The sequence below is a fragment of the Podarcis cretensis genome (assembly GCF_951804945.1).
Source record: "Podarcis cretensis genome assembly, chromosome: 6".
In the NCBI taxonomy this organism is placed as follows: Eukaryota; Metazoa; Chordata; class Lepidosauria; order Squamata; family Lacertidae; genus Podarcis; species Podarcis cretensis.
Genome location: NC_137175.1, coordinates 5,893,607 through 5,910,202, shown reverse-complemented (window position 1 = coordinate 5,910,202; position 16,596 = coordinate 5,893,607). Strand labels below are relative to the sequence as shown.

The 16,596-nt window shown below is 48.2% G+C and overlaps 1 protein-coding gene across 4 annotated transcripts; it reads right to left on the bottom strand.

Annotated features, from left to right (window-relative positions):
* Positions 1–1,035: 1,035 nt before the first annotated feature.
* TNFRSF6B (TNF receptor superfamily member 6b) lies at positions 1,036–16,234 on the bottom strand. Of its 4 annotated transcripts, none has more exons than XM_079979879.1 (5): positions 16,101–16,234; positions 11,248–11,407; positions 7,865–8,240; positions 4,601–4,813; positions 1,036–2,875 (listed from the first exon to the last, which is right to left on the bottom strand). In XM_079979879.1, the coding sequence occupies exons 2-5, from the start codon at positions 11,290–11,292 to the stop codon at positions 2,589–2,591; spliced, it is 921 nt and encodes a 306-aa protein (XP_079836005.1). In that variant the 5' UTR covers positions 11,293–11,407; positions 16,101–16,234; the 3' UTR covers positions 1,036–2,588. The 4 variants fall into 4 exon arrangements, with proteins under 4 accessions (XP_079836005.1, XP_079836004.1, XP_079836007.1 ...); XM_079979878.1 differs by lacking the exon at positions 16,101–16,234 and adding an exon at positions 15,883–16,054; XM_079979881.1 differs by lacking the exon at positions 16,101–16,234 and adding an exon at positions 15,787–15,808.
* Between the last annotated feature and the right edge of the window lie 362 nt (positions 16,235–16,596).

Below are 16,596 nucleotides of genomic sequence, written 5' to 3'. Positions count from 1 at the left end.
AGGTCCCTTATTTTGGCTGCTGATCCCTTATTTTCAAGGCTGCTGGTCCCATATTTTCAAATCTGTAAGTTGACAGCTATGCACAGTAAAATTTTATTTTGTTTTTTTTAATCCACAGGATGTCATTTTATTTTTCTTGGTCTTTTCTAACAATTCCTATGCTTGCTTGCTATGCTGCTGCAAAAGAGGAGAAGATGCACATCTCCTTTCCTGCTGCTATTTCTGTCCAGCAAAGAAAACACAAAGACTTTGAAACTGGCCCATCTGAGGGAGGAATCTGGGGCACTACAAGCTCTATGAAGAGGTAGCGAAATGTGCCTTGGCATAAAATCATTGGCACTTTCCATGCTGGGACCAGCAAGAACGCCATTCTTTTAACTCACCGAGACTTTTAACAGTCTGAGATTCCAGTCTATCTGGAATCTCCTGCACCGGTCAAAAGGAGGAAATGCACACAATTCATTTTGTGTCCTGTGGTTTATAAACAATGGAGATTGCATTTGTGTGGCGGCCCTTGCTATGCTGGGATACGACAGGAGTCCACTATCTGCATTTTCCAGAAACAACAAGAGGCATTTTTGCTCCAATGGGCTTTCCCAGCTGGTGAAGTGGGTCATTGTGATGAGTGTCCACTTCTTAGGATTTTAGTTTGGTTTTCAATGTATTAGCCCTTTTATGTTTTTAATTGTCTCTGTCATACATTGTGTTGAGACCTTTATCTAGGAGGAATTAATAAATCAATAATACTGTAATTATTATCCAAGACAGCAAACTTTACTCTCAAGGGAAGTTCCTGTTTCCTTCTCTTAACTTGCCTTACCAGCCCATGTGCTAAGAAAAGCTTAGAATTTCCACAACCAGGCAGGCATTCCCTGCAGTAAATTCCAAACAATGCCACGTGGAAATCACTGTTCTACTTTTGCAAATCGCTTGGCTCAATATGCTACTTTCATCGGTCACATTTAATCCAGAAACTACGACTGAGGCTCCGCAATGGAGCAGAGCAGAAAAGCAAGAATCGAACAACATGCGGGGTGGGATAAAAATGTCCACAACTTTTATTGGTTACAGCTAACAGATTGGTGTGACACAAGGCAAGCATTCAGATCCGAGAGCCACTACCTGGGGCAGGCTGGACCCGGAAGCACCAACCCAAGACCATTCAAGGGGATCCTTACCTCCACGATTCATTCAAGCATTCATCACCTTTATATACCAAGAAGCTCAAGGTGGTGTACATTGTTCTCGCCTTCCCATCTTATCTTCACAACAACCCTGTGAAGTAGGTTAGGCGGAGAGACAGGGACTGGTCGAAGGTCACTCAGTGAGCTTAATATCAGAGTGGGGATTTGAACCCTAGTCTCCCAGGTCTTAGTCCGGCACTCTATCCGCTACGCCACACTGGCTGTCAATCTGGACCCAGGTCTCCAGAGCCTTTTCAACCAGTTGAAATGAAATTACAATGGATTTAAAAAAAAAAAAAAAGATTAAAATTACGGTGTTAAGAATATTAAGAAGAGGATCTGCTGGATCAGTGACCCATCTAGTCCAACATTCTACTCTCATGGCGCCCCCACCCCAGATCCACAAGCAGGATTCGAACACGAGAGCCCTCTCCCTGTCTGTGGTTTCCAGCAAATGGAATAAAGCTTCGGAAAACGATGCTAGATTTTAAAATATGTTGGATCTACTCTCATCCCAAGGTCATGTTGAAATTCCTGAGAATTTCAGCTGTTGTTTGAAGAACCAGCTTCCAGCACTTTGGGCTCTTACCCTGGGTGGGAACAATTCCTGGGCCCCATGCCAGGGTAAAACTTTCAACTAATTTTGACTGGTGAAAGTTTGTCTGCATAGACTGTTCTTTGTTTCTCCCTTCCCCATGTTTCCTTCATGTGGAACATGCTGTTGATATATCTGGCAATATTAGGCTTATATATTTTAGAAACTTAAATGCACGCACTGGCCTTCCAAACAGATTTAGCCTCTTGATAATCCTGTTTGCTCACCAACCTTTTGTTTGTTGGGGCAGTATAAAAACGCTAACAACTAAGAAAACCAGAGTTATGAATGGCAAGATAAATTAAAATATAAAAAAAACAATATGCAAGTGTAACTAATCCAACATAAACCAACTCTTCCCCTGAAACAAATAGGCCGCAGTGATAGGACTGTAGCAAGGATAAATCAGTTCTCATTGATATATTTATGCTGTTTTGCGTGTTCTATTTGGGTGGCAGGGGAGAATAAGTAGCACATTTTTTAAAAAAAAACCTAATACTGAGTTAAATGCTTTTAAAAAACCAATTCCTTGGAAGTTCAGGACCCCCAAGGTGAACAATTTCATCAGGGAATACAATGCAACGTGGGCTCAACTCTACCCGCTTGAGGGAAAATCAGATTCGTAAAAAATTGTGTCTCTTAATTTTTGCTTCTTTTCAAAGAGGGGAATTTTTTTTTTTAATACACAAAGCCCAAGGGAAGGCAATGTCCTCTTAGATAAAGTCCCAGTTGCAGACCCAAATGGTACTGGTTATTTTTCTCAGAGGCGCTTGTGCATATCCTTTTTATAACTTAACCCAAGTCCAATCTCATGAACTCAAGAAATGCTTTTGGATCTTCTTTTGTATGTTCTGCAATTTCATGTGATCCAGGGCTTTCCAGAGCTTCTGCACCACGACCTGTTTCCCCAGAGTGTCCTTGAGCTGGATGAGGAAAGCATGGAGTTCCACCTGGAGCACTAATGGGCTCTTCTCATCACAACCTGCGGCGGGTGCACTTCCGTTGATTCTGTGCAGCAGTCTCTCCAGCCGTCTCTGTGACCCGACTTGGTATGGCACAAAGTCTATTATGGCGTCTTGACAATCACTCCCGATTCCTGAAGAAGGCAGGGTGGGGAACAAAACAGGTCTCGGTATTAGGTGGTGTGAATAAGGCCTCTAGTGCCAGGCTCATATTATAGTGGGTGGGTGGCACTGTGGTCTAAACCACAGAGCCTAGGACTTGCCGATCTGAAGGTCGGCGGTTCGAATCCCCACGACGGGGTGAGCTCCCGTTGCTCGGTCCCTGCTCCTGCCAACCTAGCAGTTCAAAAGCACGTCAAAGTGCAAGTAGATAAATAGGTACCGCTCTGGTGGGAAGGTAAACTGCGTTTCCATGCGCTGTTCTGGTTCTCCAGAAGCGGCTTAGTCATGCTGGCCACATGACCCGGAAGCTGTACACTGGCTCCCTTGGCCCATAAAGCGAGATGAGCGCCGCAACCCCAGAGTCGGCCATGACTGGACCTAATGGTCAGGGGTCCCTTTACCCTGAGTGCTCACTGGAAGGACAGATTGTGAAGCCGAGGCTCCAGTACTTTGGCCACCTCATGAGAAGAGAAGACTCCCTGGAGAAGACCCTGATGTTGGGAAAGATGGAAGGCACAAGGAGAAGGGGGCGACAGAGAACGAGATGGTTGGATAGTGTTTTCGAGGTTACCAGCATGAGTCTGACCAAGCTGCGGGGGGCAGTGGAGGACAGGAGTGCCTGGCGTTCTCTGGTCCATGGGGTCACGAAGAGTCGGACACGACTAAACGACTAAACAACAACAACAAAGACTTCTACATGTTGTTTTTAGGCACCTGATAAGCCATGCTTCAATCCCAAAAGGGATATGTGGAGTAGGTTACAAGGGGGAGAAAATAGAATCCACTGGCAACTCAACAGACCAGCATTAGAGTGATGTTTTTGAAATTCCCAGGCTCTCTGACCCAGCTTTAAAGTGTTGCGTATGAAACTTGCCATGACTATTGCAATGCATAGCTGTCAACTTTCAGATTTGAAAATAAGGGATCAGCAGCCTCAGAAATAAGGGATCAGCAGCCTCACCTGTCCTGGGGGACAGTCTATGGGATATCTAACAATCCAGGGAAGCAGCGGGAAACGGCGCTGGAATAAGGGAATTTCCCGCAAAAAAGGGAAGGTTGACAGCTATGCTGCAATGTGCTCTATGTGCTCAGAAACTACAGCAGACCAAGAACGGGGCTGCCACACACCATACATTACAACAGTCATGGAGTATTCTGGGAACTGCAGTTTGTTAAGGGTGCTGACCTCACAGAGCTACAGTTCTCAGCACCCTTAGCAAACTATGGTTCCCAGGATTCTCAACGGTTATTTAAGTGGAATAAGGGTGCTCTAAAAGCATGGGGTGGGTGGACCATAAGCCGGCAAGAGTGGGCGTTCTGGAAAGGGCACAAAAGAACTCCTAAATTACAGGGCCCAGGATTTTGCTGAAGGTAAGTCACAAGTGTGCTTTTGAATTCTGGTGCTGGAGGAGACTCTTGAGAGTCCCATGGATGACCCTGATGCTGGGAAAGATGGAGGGCACAAGGAGAAGGGGACGACAGAGGACGAGATGGTTGGACAGTGTTCCCGAAGCTACCAGCATGAGTCTGACCAAACTGCGGGAGGCGGTGGAAGACAGGAGTGCCTGGTGTGCTCTGGTCCAGGGGGTCACGAAGAGTCGGACACGACTAAACAACTAAACAACAACAAGTCACAAGTGCTTGATGCCCATTTGAAATGGGCAAGGGGATACCTGTGCCTCCATGCAGCTTCTCACCTGGTGCTTCATCTGTTTTGTCTTTGGTGCTGTTGGCTTTGCTCATCTTGCAAGCAGTGCAGAAGGTGTCATGGAACTGGTTCCCAGGGACGTTGACCACCAGGCCTTGCTTAGAACAGTCCCGGTGGGGTTGGCAAACCTCAGTGCTGGACACAGAGTCGGAAAAGGTCCCCTGAGGACACGGGATACATGTAGTGTCCTCCTGCGGGTTGCCTGTAAGATGCAGCCATGGCAAAAGAAGAAGAAGCTGTGAGCAAACACTGCATGCAAATTCCGAATGGAGCTGGGCACTGTCTAAGAACAGCGGCTCCCAAATGTTTTACCCCCCATGTAGCACTTTAAAAATTGCTGAGGGTCTTGGAGGACCACTTGGTACTGGGGCTCTCTAAGGGTGTGGCAGGAGAGGATGGCAAGTGTATTGGGAAGATTCAAGGACAATAAAACATTTAAACATTTCAGTGTAGTATAGCATAGTATCAGTATATCTATTATTTGCAGAATATGATCACTGCGGATGGTGACAGCAGTCACGAAATTAAAAGACGCCTGCTTCTTGGGAGAAAAGCAATGACAAACCTAGACAGCATCTTAAAAAGCAGAGAAATCACTTTGCCAACAAAGGTCCATATAGTTAAAGCTATGGTTTTCCCAGTAGTGATGTATGGAAGTGAGAGCTGGACCATAAAGAAGGCTGATCGCCGAAGAATGGATGCTTTTGAATTATGGTGCTGGAGGAGATTCTTGAGAGTCCCATGGACTGCAAGAAGATCAAACCTATCCATTCTGAAGGAAATCAGCCCTGAGTGCTCAGTGGAAGGACAGATCCTGAAGCTGAGGCTCCAAAATTTTGGCCACCTCATGAGAAGAGAAGACTCCCTGGAAAAGACCCTGATGTTGGGAAAGATGGAGGGCACAAGGAGAAGGGGACAACAGAGGATGAGATGGTTGGACAGTGTTCTCGAAGCTACCAGCCTGAGTTTGACCAAACTGCGGGAGGCAGTGGGAGGCAGTGTGGTGGAGTGTGGTGGAGTCTCCTTCTTTGGAGGTCTTTAAGCAGAGGCTTGACAACCATATGTCAAGAGTGCTCTGATGGTGTTTCCTGCTTGGCAGGGGGTTGGACTCGATGGCCCTTGTGGTCTCTTCCAACTCTATGATTCTATGATTCTATGATTCTGCACCTCCATAATAATAATAATAATTTATTATTTATACCCCGCCCATCTGGATGGGCTTCCCCAGAGACTCTGGGTGGCTTCCAACAAAATATTAAAATACAGTAGTCCATCAAACTTTAAAAGCTTCCCTAAACAGGTGGCACACACCTGGTTTCAAACCCATGCAAAGCCCTGATGGCAACTGTCTATTTTGCAGAACCTTGCCAGAATTCCCCATTGTTCATGGAGTACAGAGCGTCACATTTTATCAGTGGTAATCTCCCCTGCAAAGCCATTTCAGTGGGAACCAAGGATGAGGAGAGATGAGCTGTCCGTGAAAGCTGAGCTCAGCCCCTGCGTTTATGAAAGCCAGGCTGCTTTTCCAAGATATGCAACTTTCGCCTTCACTGAAATATGATGCCAGGGAATCCCCCTGGCTAAGAAAGAAAAGAGAAAGTGGAAGAGCGCTGGTCTCCTGCCAAGTCACTTGGTGATCCGGGGACAGAGATGACCTCAGACACCACTTAGATCATGGCCGGGGCACTTGCTGTTAGGAATGCAGAGAGCTCCGCCTGGGATGGGAACGCAGAGGCTTAGCCCTGCAAAACCAAAAGCAGCTGGAAGAGGGGACTTTGGGCACACTCACGTTTCTCCCTCCCTACAGAGTAATCGCACCACATGTAAGAACATAAGAATAGCTTGCTGGATCAGGCCAATGGCCCATCTAGTCCAGCATCTTGTTCTCAACCGGATGCTCCTTATGGGAAGTCCAAAAGCAGGATCTGACCACAAGAGCCCTCTAGCTCTTTATGCTAGGAGGGGAATCCCAGCATCATCCTACGATTTGAGCACCACGGCTCAAAACGAGCCTCGTTAGAGGGTGACAGGACAGGCTGAGCCAACCAGGTTGGCAAAGGTGGTTCTACAGCTGCACCCTGAAGGAAATGGCAACGCCAACAAGTTGTACAGGCTCCTCCGGAAGAGATGCAAGTTTAAGAATGTTATAACATCAAAATGCAAAACTAAGCTGGAAACCAAGCTTTATATATATGTAAATATGATGTATTTACACATATTAAAATTGGAAGCTTTCAACAGAGAGAGATTTCACAGCATTCACGTCTCAGAAGAAGCCCGTTCTTCACAGCAGCCCAGTGTTGGATTCCCAGACATCTGGGTGCCACAATACAGTGGGACCTCGGGTTAAGAACTTAATTTGTTCTGGAGGTCCATTCTTAACCTGAAACTGTTCTTAACCTGAGGTACCACTTTAGCTAATGGGGCCTCCCGCTGCCACCGCCGTGCAATTTCTGTTCTCATCCTGAAGCAAAGTTCTTAACCCGAGGTACTATTTCTGGGTTAGCGGAGTCTGTAACCTGAAGCGTCTGTAACCCGAGGTACCACTGTATATGAAAGGTATTGACAAGCTGGCATGTGTGCAGAGGCAGGGAACCAGGATGATCAAGGCTCTGGAAACAGAGGAAGAGTTGAAGGAGCTGGGTATGTTTAGTCTGGAAAAGAGCAGACTGAGAGGAGATAGTCATCTTCAGATGTCTGAAGAGGGATGTCAGATGTCTGTCACATGGAAGGGGGAGCAAGCTTGTTTTCCACTGATCCGGAGAGTAGGACTCTAACCAATGGACTCAAATGACAAGAAAGGAGATTCCGACTAAGCATCAGGAAGAACTTTCTGGTGAGAAGGGCTCTGCTGACAGCGGAATGGACTCACTCAGAAGGTGGTGGACTTTCCCTGAGCAGAGGTTGGATGGCCATCCCTGGATGCTTTAGCTGAGTTCCCTGCATTTCCAGGGGGTGGGACTAGATCAGGCATAGGCAAACTCGGCCCTCCAGATGTTTTTGGACTACAACTCCCATCATCCATAGCTAACAGGACCAGTGGTCAGGGATGATGGGAACTGTAGTCCCAGAACATCTGGAGGGTCGAGTTTGCCTATGGCTGGTCTAGATGACCCTGGTGAGCCCCAACTCTACAGTTCTAGGATTCTAACCTCTGTGATTTACCAGGGACGGCCAGCCCAAACCAAGGCCTGACCCCAGTAGAGCGGTGCCTGTTGGGATCGAGAGTGAGGGTGCTGCTTGCAATACGTACCAAGCTGAGCAACTCCGGTTCCCAAGGGGCAGCTGGAGTGCTTTATGCAGAAATCCAAATCCGAGTGGTAGCCCGCCTTGCACTGGCACGCCCGGTTGTGTGTGCCATTGCACGGCCGCACCTCTTCTTCCAGGCTGTTGCAGAAGATGTTGCAGTACAGGCACTTCTTAAGGTAGTTCCAGTATTGCGTGTAGTGGAGAGCGGGGCAGGGTTGGCAAACGGTGTCCTTATCATTGGTGCACTCTTCAGCCACATACGTCCCCGGCGGGCACTGCTTGCACACAAACACCTCATTGGTCCGGCGATCTCGCCTGCTGTAGGTAGGGTAGCTGCCGGAACATGGGGGGCCCAAGAGCAGGATGTAGAGCACCACCCACTAGAAGGCAAAGGGAGAGAGCGCAGGTGAGCTGGATACAGCAACCGTGTTCCTTTCCCAGTAACTGTCCTTGGCAAAGGATTCTGCCATTGGGTGACATTTCTAACATTTTGCTAGTATCCTTGTGGTCAGATCCTGCTCTGGTTATCTCCCGCTTGGACTACTGCAATGCACTCTACGTGGGGCTACCTTTGAAGGTGACTCGGAAACTACAACTAATCCAGAATGCGGCAGCTAGACTGGTGACTGGGAGCAGCCGCCGAGACCATATAACACCGGTCTTGAAAGACCTACATTGGCTCCCAGTATGTTTCCAAGCACAATTCAAAGTGTTGGTGCTGACCTTTAAAGCCCTAAACGGCCTCGGTCCAGTATACCTGAAGGAGCGTCTCCACCCCCATCATTCTGCCCGGACGCTGAGGTCCAGCGCCAAGGGCCTTCTGGCGGTTCCCTCATTGCGAGAAGCAAAGCTACAGGGAACCAGGCAGAGGGCCTTCTCGGTAGTGGCACCCGCCCTGTGGAACGCCCTTCCAGCAGATGTCAAAGTGATAAACAACTACCTGACATTCAGAAGACATCTGAAGGCAGCCCTGTTCAGGGAAGTTTTTAACGTGTGATATTTTACTGTATTTTTGGTTTTTATGTAAGCCGCCCAGAGTGGCTGGGGAGGCCCGGCCAGATGGGCAGGGTATAAATAATAAATTATTATTATTATTATTATTATTATTATTATTATTATTATTATTATTATTTTCTCCCAAGCATCTGGTTGGCCACTGTGAGAATGGGTTGCAGGATTAGATGGGCCACTGGCCTGACCCACCAGTCTCTTCTGAAAAAAGGTAAAGGTAAAGGACCCCTGACAGTTAAGTCCAGTCGCGAACAACTCTGGGGTTGTGGTGCTCATCTCGCCTTACTGGCCAAGGAGCCGACGTTTGTCTGCAGACATTTTTTCCAGTTCATGTGGCCAGCATGACTAAGCCGCTTCTGGCAAAACCAAAGCAGCGCATGGAAACATCGTTTACCTTCCTGTCGGAGGGGTACCTATTTATCTACTTGCACTGGTGTGCTTTCGAACTGCTAGGTTGGCAGGAGCCGGGACTGATCAACAGGAGCTCACCCCGCCGCGGGGATTCGAACTGCCAACCTTCCGATTGGCAAGCCCTAGGCTCTGTGGTTTAGACCCACTCTTAGGTTCCTTTAAAGGGTAGCTTTTAATGTTTAACAGACTACTGTTGTCAGGGGCTCAGGAGCAGAGGCACAGGGAAGAGAGGAGATGGAGAGCGAAGGGGAGGGGAGCGTAGGAGAAGAGGAGAAGAGGACAGTGGACCGAGGGATTCCATGAGCCTCTCCAGCGAATCGGAAGATTCACAGAAGGGGGCGCCAGTGGCCAGGGGTAGGGGGTTCCCAAGGGGAATGCCCCAGGAGCAAGGGGGCAGCAGGGACTCCCAGAGCAGTAGCTGGAAATCAGGACCAGCTTCCCCACCAGAGCAGAGTGGGGGGGAAGAGTCCCAAGGATCGGGGCCAGTGCATTCCCCACCAGGGAGAGAAGATAAGGCAGGGCTGACCACGCCTCGATCAGAAAGTCGGACAATGGAGGAGAGGTCAGATCCGGCCAGTGTCCCGGAAGAGGGAAGCAGTGACCGAAGTACTGTAACGGTTAGGAGAAAGGTCACTGGGCTGGCGCGAGAGGCAAGTTCAAATGTACAGGAGCGCGGGACAGCAGAGAATGAGGATTGGGAACCGGGTCCTAAAGCCCGCCGGAGGGAGGGGGAGGAGCTAAGCGACTCAGCGTCGGAAGAGTCCAGAAAGGGCAATGCCCCAGCGGGCAGGAGGACCCAGAGGAGGAGAGAGCAGCGTAAAAGGTGGAGCAGTGCTAGGATCTTAAACTGGTGTCATAGGGGAGGAGACTCAGACGGGACTTCGCCTATCTAGGGTTTAAGACGTAGGGCTGCACGCTGTGGCTTTGAAATGGAAACTGAACTTCAATAAAGACTTTTGTACATTACTACAGCCTAGCGTTGGTCCTCTGTGAGCTGGGACCTAGAGGCAGCTCTGACAACTGTATTTTAATATTTTGTTGGAAGCCGCCCAGAGTGGCTGGGGAAACCCAGCCAGATGGACGGGGTATAAATAATAAAATTATTATTTATTATTATTATTATTATTATTATTATTATTATTATTATTATTAGCATAAGAAGGCCAGTCCACCACCCTCTTTTCCACATGCCTCTGGGAAACCCACAAGTGTGGCATAAGCACAAAAGTCTTCTTCTACTGTTCATCCCCTCCTCTGTGACCAAAAAGCCAACGCAGGCTCCAAGTCCTTCTTCCCCTGCAGAGACAACAGCCCTGAGACTTGGGAACAGGCTGCCTTTCCCTAAAGCAATGAAAGCAACCCTCACTTCGAATATTGAGTCACCTGCCCTCTGCCACCTGTGTTCCTTGTTTCTCTTTAACATATGCAGAACTCTGCTTGACTTGGCAACATCCCAGTTCAACTGCTTCCAAGAAGTCCATACGATGAGTAGGAAGACAGCCCTCCTTTCTTGCACTTCACAACCCCCTGCACCCTCCCCAGCAGTCAAAGGCAGGCTGCTTCTGAACATATGCTGCCATGGCTAATAGGCCTTGATGCTCCTGCCCCCGGCCAAGCCCTAGAGTCATGAGAGAGAGAGAGAGAGAGAGAGAGAGAGAGAGAGAGAGAGTTCTTCCATTCTCTCTGCACCAGAGTTTCCCAAACTTGGGTCTCCGGCTGTCGTTGGACTACAACTCCCATCATCCCTAGCTAGCAGGACCAGTGGTCAGGGATGATGGGAGTTGTAGTCCAATGACAGCTGGAGACCCACGTTTGGCAAACCCTGCTCTACACCAAGAGTAGTCAACATGATGCCTTCCAGGTGACTACAATTCCCATGTTGGACCCTCCAGCTCTACCCTGTTCAAGTGTATTTATGCTTGCAAGCCTAGACCTCCGAAAGCAAAAGGGAGCCGGGAACTCTACCTCTGAGAGTGTCCTGAAAGCGTTCCGCTTGCTGTAGAGTTGCATACTACTTCCGAGGGTTTTGACAGTCCTGCTCACTCACTTGGAATCTCTTGGAATCAGGTGGGGTCTGCTGCAGCACAGACTCAGCCCTTCTCTTGTGTTTGCAGATGTTGTAGTTCTGGGAAAGAAAAAGTGAAAGGAAACAGAGTGTTAAGAGACCGTAAAGAAAACAATGTGCAGGTGTGCGGAAGGACGGAATCTTCTGTTCTTTGGAGAGTAGAATGAACCCTCTTAATTTGTCTGAGATTGGCTGTTTCCCTTTGGGGGGGGAGGAATATACAGGACAGGGGGCTAGTTTTCAGAGCTGCCCTGACCCTTCCTCAAAACCACAGACAGGTGTCAGGATTAGACAAGTGGGGAGTCATGTGAAGAGATGCTATCCATGTCTTGTGTTGAGTACCTGGAGGGTTGTGTGGTCTGGGAGGGTGAGCTGAGCCCCTGGGAACGTTACTCCCTCATTTAAGGAAATTGAAGCCTGACTATCTTAGAGTCGGGACGCAGGTGGCGCTGTGGGTTAAAGCCTCAGCGCCTAGGACTTGCCGATCGAAAGGTCGGCGGTTCGAATCCCTGCGGCGGGGTGCGCTCCCGCTGCTCGGTCCCAGCGCCTGCCAACCTAGCAGTTCGAAAGCACCTCCGGGTGCAAGTAGATAAATAGGGACCGCTTACCAGCGGGAAGGTAAACGGCGTTTCCGTGTGCGGCTCTGGCTCGCCAGAGCAGCAATGTCACGCTGGCCACGTGACCCGGAAGTGTCTCCGGACAGCGCTGGCCCCTGGCCTCTTAAGTGAGATGGGCGCACAACCCCAGAGTCTGTCAAGACTGGCCCGTACGGGCAGGGGTACCTTTACCTTTACCTTTTTATCTTAGAGTCCTTATCTCAGGCCTAGCAGCATCCCATGCATCCATCCATCCACAATGTAATTAGTGTCAGGGCTGGATTAACTATTAAGCAAAATAAGTGTGTGCTTAGGGCATCAGGGGAAGGAGGGGGCACCACATAAATTGCTCAGTTGAGCATTCATTTCTCAGCTGAAGTATATTAAAAATCCCAACAGAACAATGATGTAACAAGGCAGGCTGGGTGCCTTACCTCGAGTAAGAATAGAAGCAGATGCATTACGTAATGTTAGTTTTGAGGATCTGATCATAGGCTTTGCAATTAGAAAAAGGTACATAAAGAATGGAGAATATTTAAAGACTATCTGAAAAATTATTGTAACCAAAGAAATCTCCTGGCAGACCTTGAATGATTCTTGCAAAATTAAGGTGATAATAATAAAGTACTCTTGATAAGAACTGGGAAAGGAAAAATAATAATATGGCACTGCGTGTAAAATAACAAAATGAGAAATAGTACAACGAGAATAACCGGAAGTTAATTTTATTTATTTTAATCTTTCTTCTTCTTCTTCTTCTTTCCTGGTATGAGAATAAGGGTCTAAGATAGCCTCTATCTCATGCTCCCAGACCTCCTATCCCTCTATGTCCTAGCCCTCTTGTTCCACTTTAGGCTTTTTCTTTATTTTACATTTAAGGCACATAAACCAGCTTTTGCATGTTGGACAGGAAAAGCAGGGTAGTCCAGGCTCATGAGCATCTGGCAAGGATAAAATAGTCCTTTTTTATTTTCACATTCTGTACTCCCAATACTCTTAAACTGTTGATTTATGCTACTAGACAGTATGCTACCTAAGGATTATACCACCTAGCCTTGGATCATAGCCAAATTGCTTTTCTTAGAATTAGGTTTCTTTGAAGACCAGTGCATTAAGTAGAAGATGCACAAAGAGACTGGAGCTGACATACGACTCGTACACAATGTTAAATAGGAACCAGCCATCTGTCTATCAAGGGACCCAAACCAATGGCTTCAAATGACAAGAAATGAGGTTCCAATTAAACTTCAGGAAGAAGATTCTGACAGTAAGAACAGTTCAACACCCTCAATAATGTCTACACTGACTGCCAGTGGCTCTCCAGGCTCTTCGCCAGGCAGTCTTTCCATGTCCTACCTAGAGATCCCAAGGATCTGGCATGATTTGCCCCTGAGACACAGCCCTTCTCCAAACACATGCTAAGCCAAGCAAGAAATAAGGTGAAAAGTGTGTGTTATGCTGATGTGAAACAAGACACAGACCTCATATCCTAATAGCGCAAGGATCTGGGAAGCATCCAGCCACACAAATCTTTTCAATTAAGAATAAATCTTTACCCAATAAAAGTTTATTACTTAAATAAACTCTGTGTGGATCCCAGACATCTCTGCTAGGACCAAAAGAATTAACCACAGTAGCCCAACTGAAGTCATCTCAGACACCCTCCAGATGTTTTGGGTTACGACTCTCAACAGCCCCAGCCAGCACAGGGTTAGTAAGAGATATAAAACCAGAGCAGGGTTGCATAATGCGGAAGGCTGGCTTAAGAGAATGAAGAAATCCTCACTCCTTTTGAGCGAAAAGAACATAGTCGCCGCAATGGAATACCAAGGCACCTTTTGCAGTGAATTATTATTATTATTATTATTATTATTATTATTATACCACTTAATATTTTAAAGAAAAAAATCTCAAAGCAGTTTACAACACATTAACACATCAAATAAAACAATCCAGAAGAAAACAAATTCAAGCTTCAAGGGAAATATTTCAGATCCTTTCTCTAAGTGACATTTTGCTCCCCACCCCCACTTAATTTATAGAGCTGCCCCACAGCAGAAGTGCTCTAGGAAGCCAGTGTGGTGTAGTGGTTAGAGAGTCGTACCAGGACCAGGGAGATCAGGGTTCAAATCTGCACTCAGTTGTGAAGCTCACTGTGGGTCATTGTAAGGATTAACTGCGGAGTGGTAGGCGGTGAACCATCTACTCCTTGGGGAAAAAGTTGAGATATGAATGCAATAAATAAGCTCTTCTCCTTATCTACTGGAGGTCCCAACCAGACGGAGATGTCAGTCGCCAATCTGGCATCAAGACATCTCCACATGGTTGCAAAATGTGCCTGGGGAATTTCTAACACGGCTATGCACACAGAGACACTGCTTTTCTCCCTAGCTTATAGACTTCCCAATTTAAATGTATAAAGTTACATGATTAATTTGGGTGGGTAGCTTAGACAGAAAGGCATTTATATCTGTAAGACAGGATTCTTTTGAAAAAGAGACTTCATGAAGTGGGTCGAATCAGCCACTTTGGGCAGATCCACAGCACGCATTGAACGCAAATTTAAAGCACTTCTCTCAAAGGATCCTGGAAACTGTAACCTCCCATCACAGAGCTACAATGCCAGCACCCTTAACTACAGTTCCCAGAATTCTTTGGGGAAAACCATGTGTTGAATGTGCTTTAGAATGTATGTGGATTTGCAGTATTAAAAGGTAAAGGTACCCCTGCCCGTACGGGCCAGTCTTGACAGACTCTAGGGTTGTGCACCCATCTCACTTAAGAGGCCGAGGGCCAGCGCTGTCCGGAGACACTTCCGGGTCACGTGGCCAGCGTGACAAAGCTGCATCTGGTGAGCCAGCGCAGCACACGGAAACGCCATTTACCTTCCCGCCAGTAAGCGGTCCCTATTTATCTACTTGCACCCGAGGGTGCTTTCGAACTGCTAGGTTGGCAGGCGCTGGGACCGAGCAACGGGAGCGCACCCCACCGCGGGGATTCGAACCGCCAACCTTTCGATCAGCAAGCCCTAGGCGCTGAGGCTTTTACCCACAGCGCCACCCGTGTCCCGGTATTTGCAGTATTATAGCACTTTAAATAAACCCTATAATATAATGGAAGAATTCTGCTCAACAAAGAACAGTCTCTTTTGTACACCTGATGAACATTTAACGACAGCCTCATATGCACATCTGTACACACAAACACACATGCACGCACCTGACAAAAGCTTCATGTCCTCATGACAGCATCACATGTACACCAGCACAGACACATGTACGTCTCATACCTCCCACCAGACGTAGACACACATGCACCAGTTGCACATGAACACACAGGAAATTGTCATCTGTGCCAGGAAAACAGCACTGACGACCCCTACGGTCCCTCGGAATGCACATCAGCACAAAGCACCGTGCCAAAGTGGCCAATAATAATAATCATTTTATTATTTATGCCCTGCTCATCTGGCTGGGTTTCCCCCAGCCACTCTGGGTGGCTTCCAGCACATCTAAAAACATAACAAAACTTCAGACATTAAAAACCTCCTGATACAGGGCTGCCTTCAGATGTCTTCTAAAGGTTGTGTCGGTCTTTATCACCTTGACATCTGATGGGAGGGCGCCACCGCAGAGAAGACCTGGTGATGATGATGATGATGATGATAACCAACTATGTTTATAAGGGTACCTACTGAGAAGAGCCATTCAAAAGCAACTGTACCAAAATGTGGAAATAATAAATATTCAGGGGCGGCGCCGAACTTTGTCCTCGCTCAGGGCGCCGTATTACCAAAGTCCGCTCCTGACAGCATCATGTCCATACCTGTATCTGCACACATACCTCGCACCAGACACAGACCCACATGCAGCCGGCGCGACCACGCCAACCCTCAGGAAACGGTCATCTCCGCTAGGAAAGCAGCGCAGATGACCCTACCTGAGCCACGACTCATCACCACGCGTTCCCTCGCAAGGCGCATCTACGCGCGCACCCGGCTTTCTATTCGTGGCAACGCCAGAAGCGCTTCGCCACGGCGCGTAAAGGCGCACGCCGAGGCGCACGCGGGCTGGCAGACTCCGCCGAGCCTTGCGCGCCTCTTCCGCCGCCGGAGCCGACTCGGCCGGCGCCGCGCTCCGCCCCTGCCTGCCCTTTACCTCGGCTCGCTGCGGTTTCGTTGGTGGGCTTGCCTTGGCGCGGCCTTTGCTCCCCGCCGCTTATATGGTGGCTCCCCGCCGCTTCTTTCCAGGTGGCTCCACCCCAAGGGAAATCCCAAAACGCGTTTCCAAATTTGCGCGCTTCCTGGAAAAGCGATGAGGACAAATGGGGGGTGATTGGGTTCATAGCTGTCAACTTTTCCCTTTCCTTGCGAGGAATCCTATTCGGAATAAGGGGATTTCCCTTTTAAAAAGGGAAACGTCGACAGCTGTGATTCGGTTCGAGGATCCGAAGCGCAGCCACCCGCTCGAAACAGCGGCAACTGGGTGATCGATCGTTCAAGGGGCAGCTGACGACCCCAGCCCCTAGAGGGTCGTGTGTGTTCAGGTCCCATTCTGCGGTTTCTTAAGCCATAGATCTGCGTGGCTCTGGTGCCACTCTCCGTCCGCAAAATTCATCCGGATGGAGCTTATTCTCCCTTCCCAAAACGCCGGT

Excerpts from the sequence above, each read along its gene's own strand:
- TNFRSF6B (XM_079979879.1), bottom strand. The coding sequence starts at position 11,292 with ATGCAACTCTACAGCAAGCGGAACGCTTTCAGGACACTCTCAGAG. Across the intron at positions 8,241-11,247 it reads CTTTCAGGACACTCTCAGAG|TGGGTGGTGCTCTACATCCT; the intron begins GTAGAGTTCCCG and ends TTTGCCTTCTAG. Across the intron at positions 2,876-4,600 it reads CAAAACAGATGAAGCACCAG|GAATCGGGAGTGATTGTCAA; the intron begins GTGAGAAGCTGC and ends TGCCTTCTTCAG.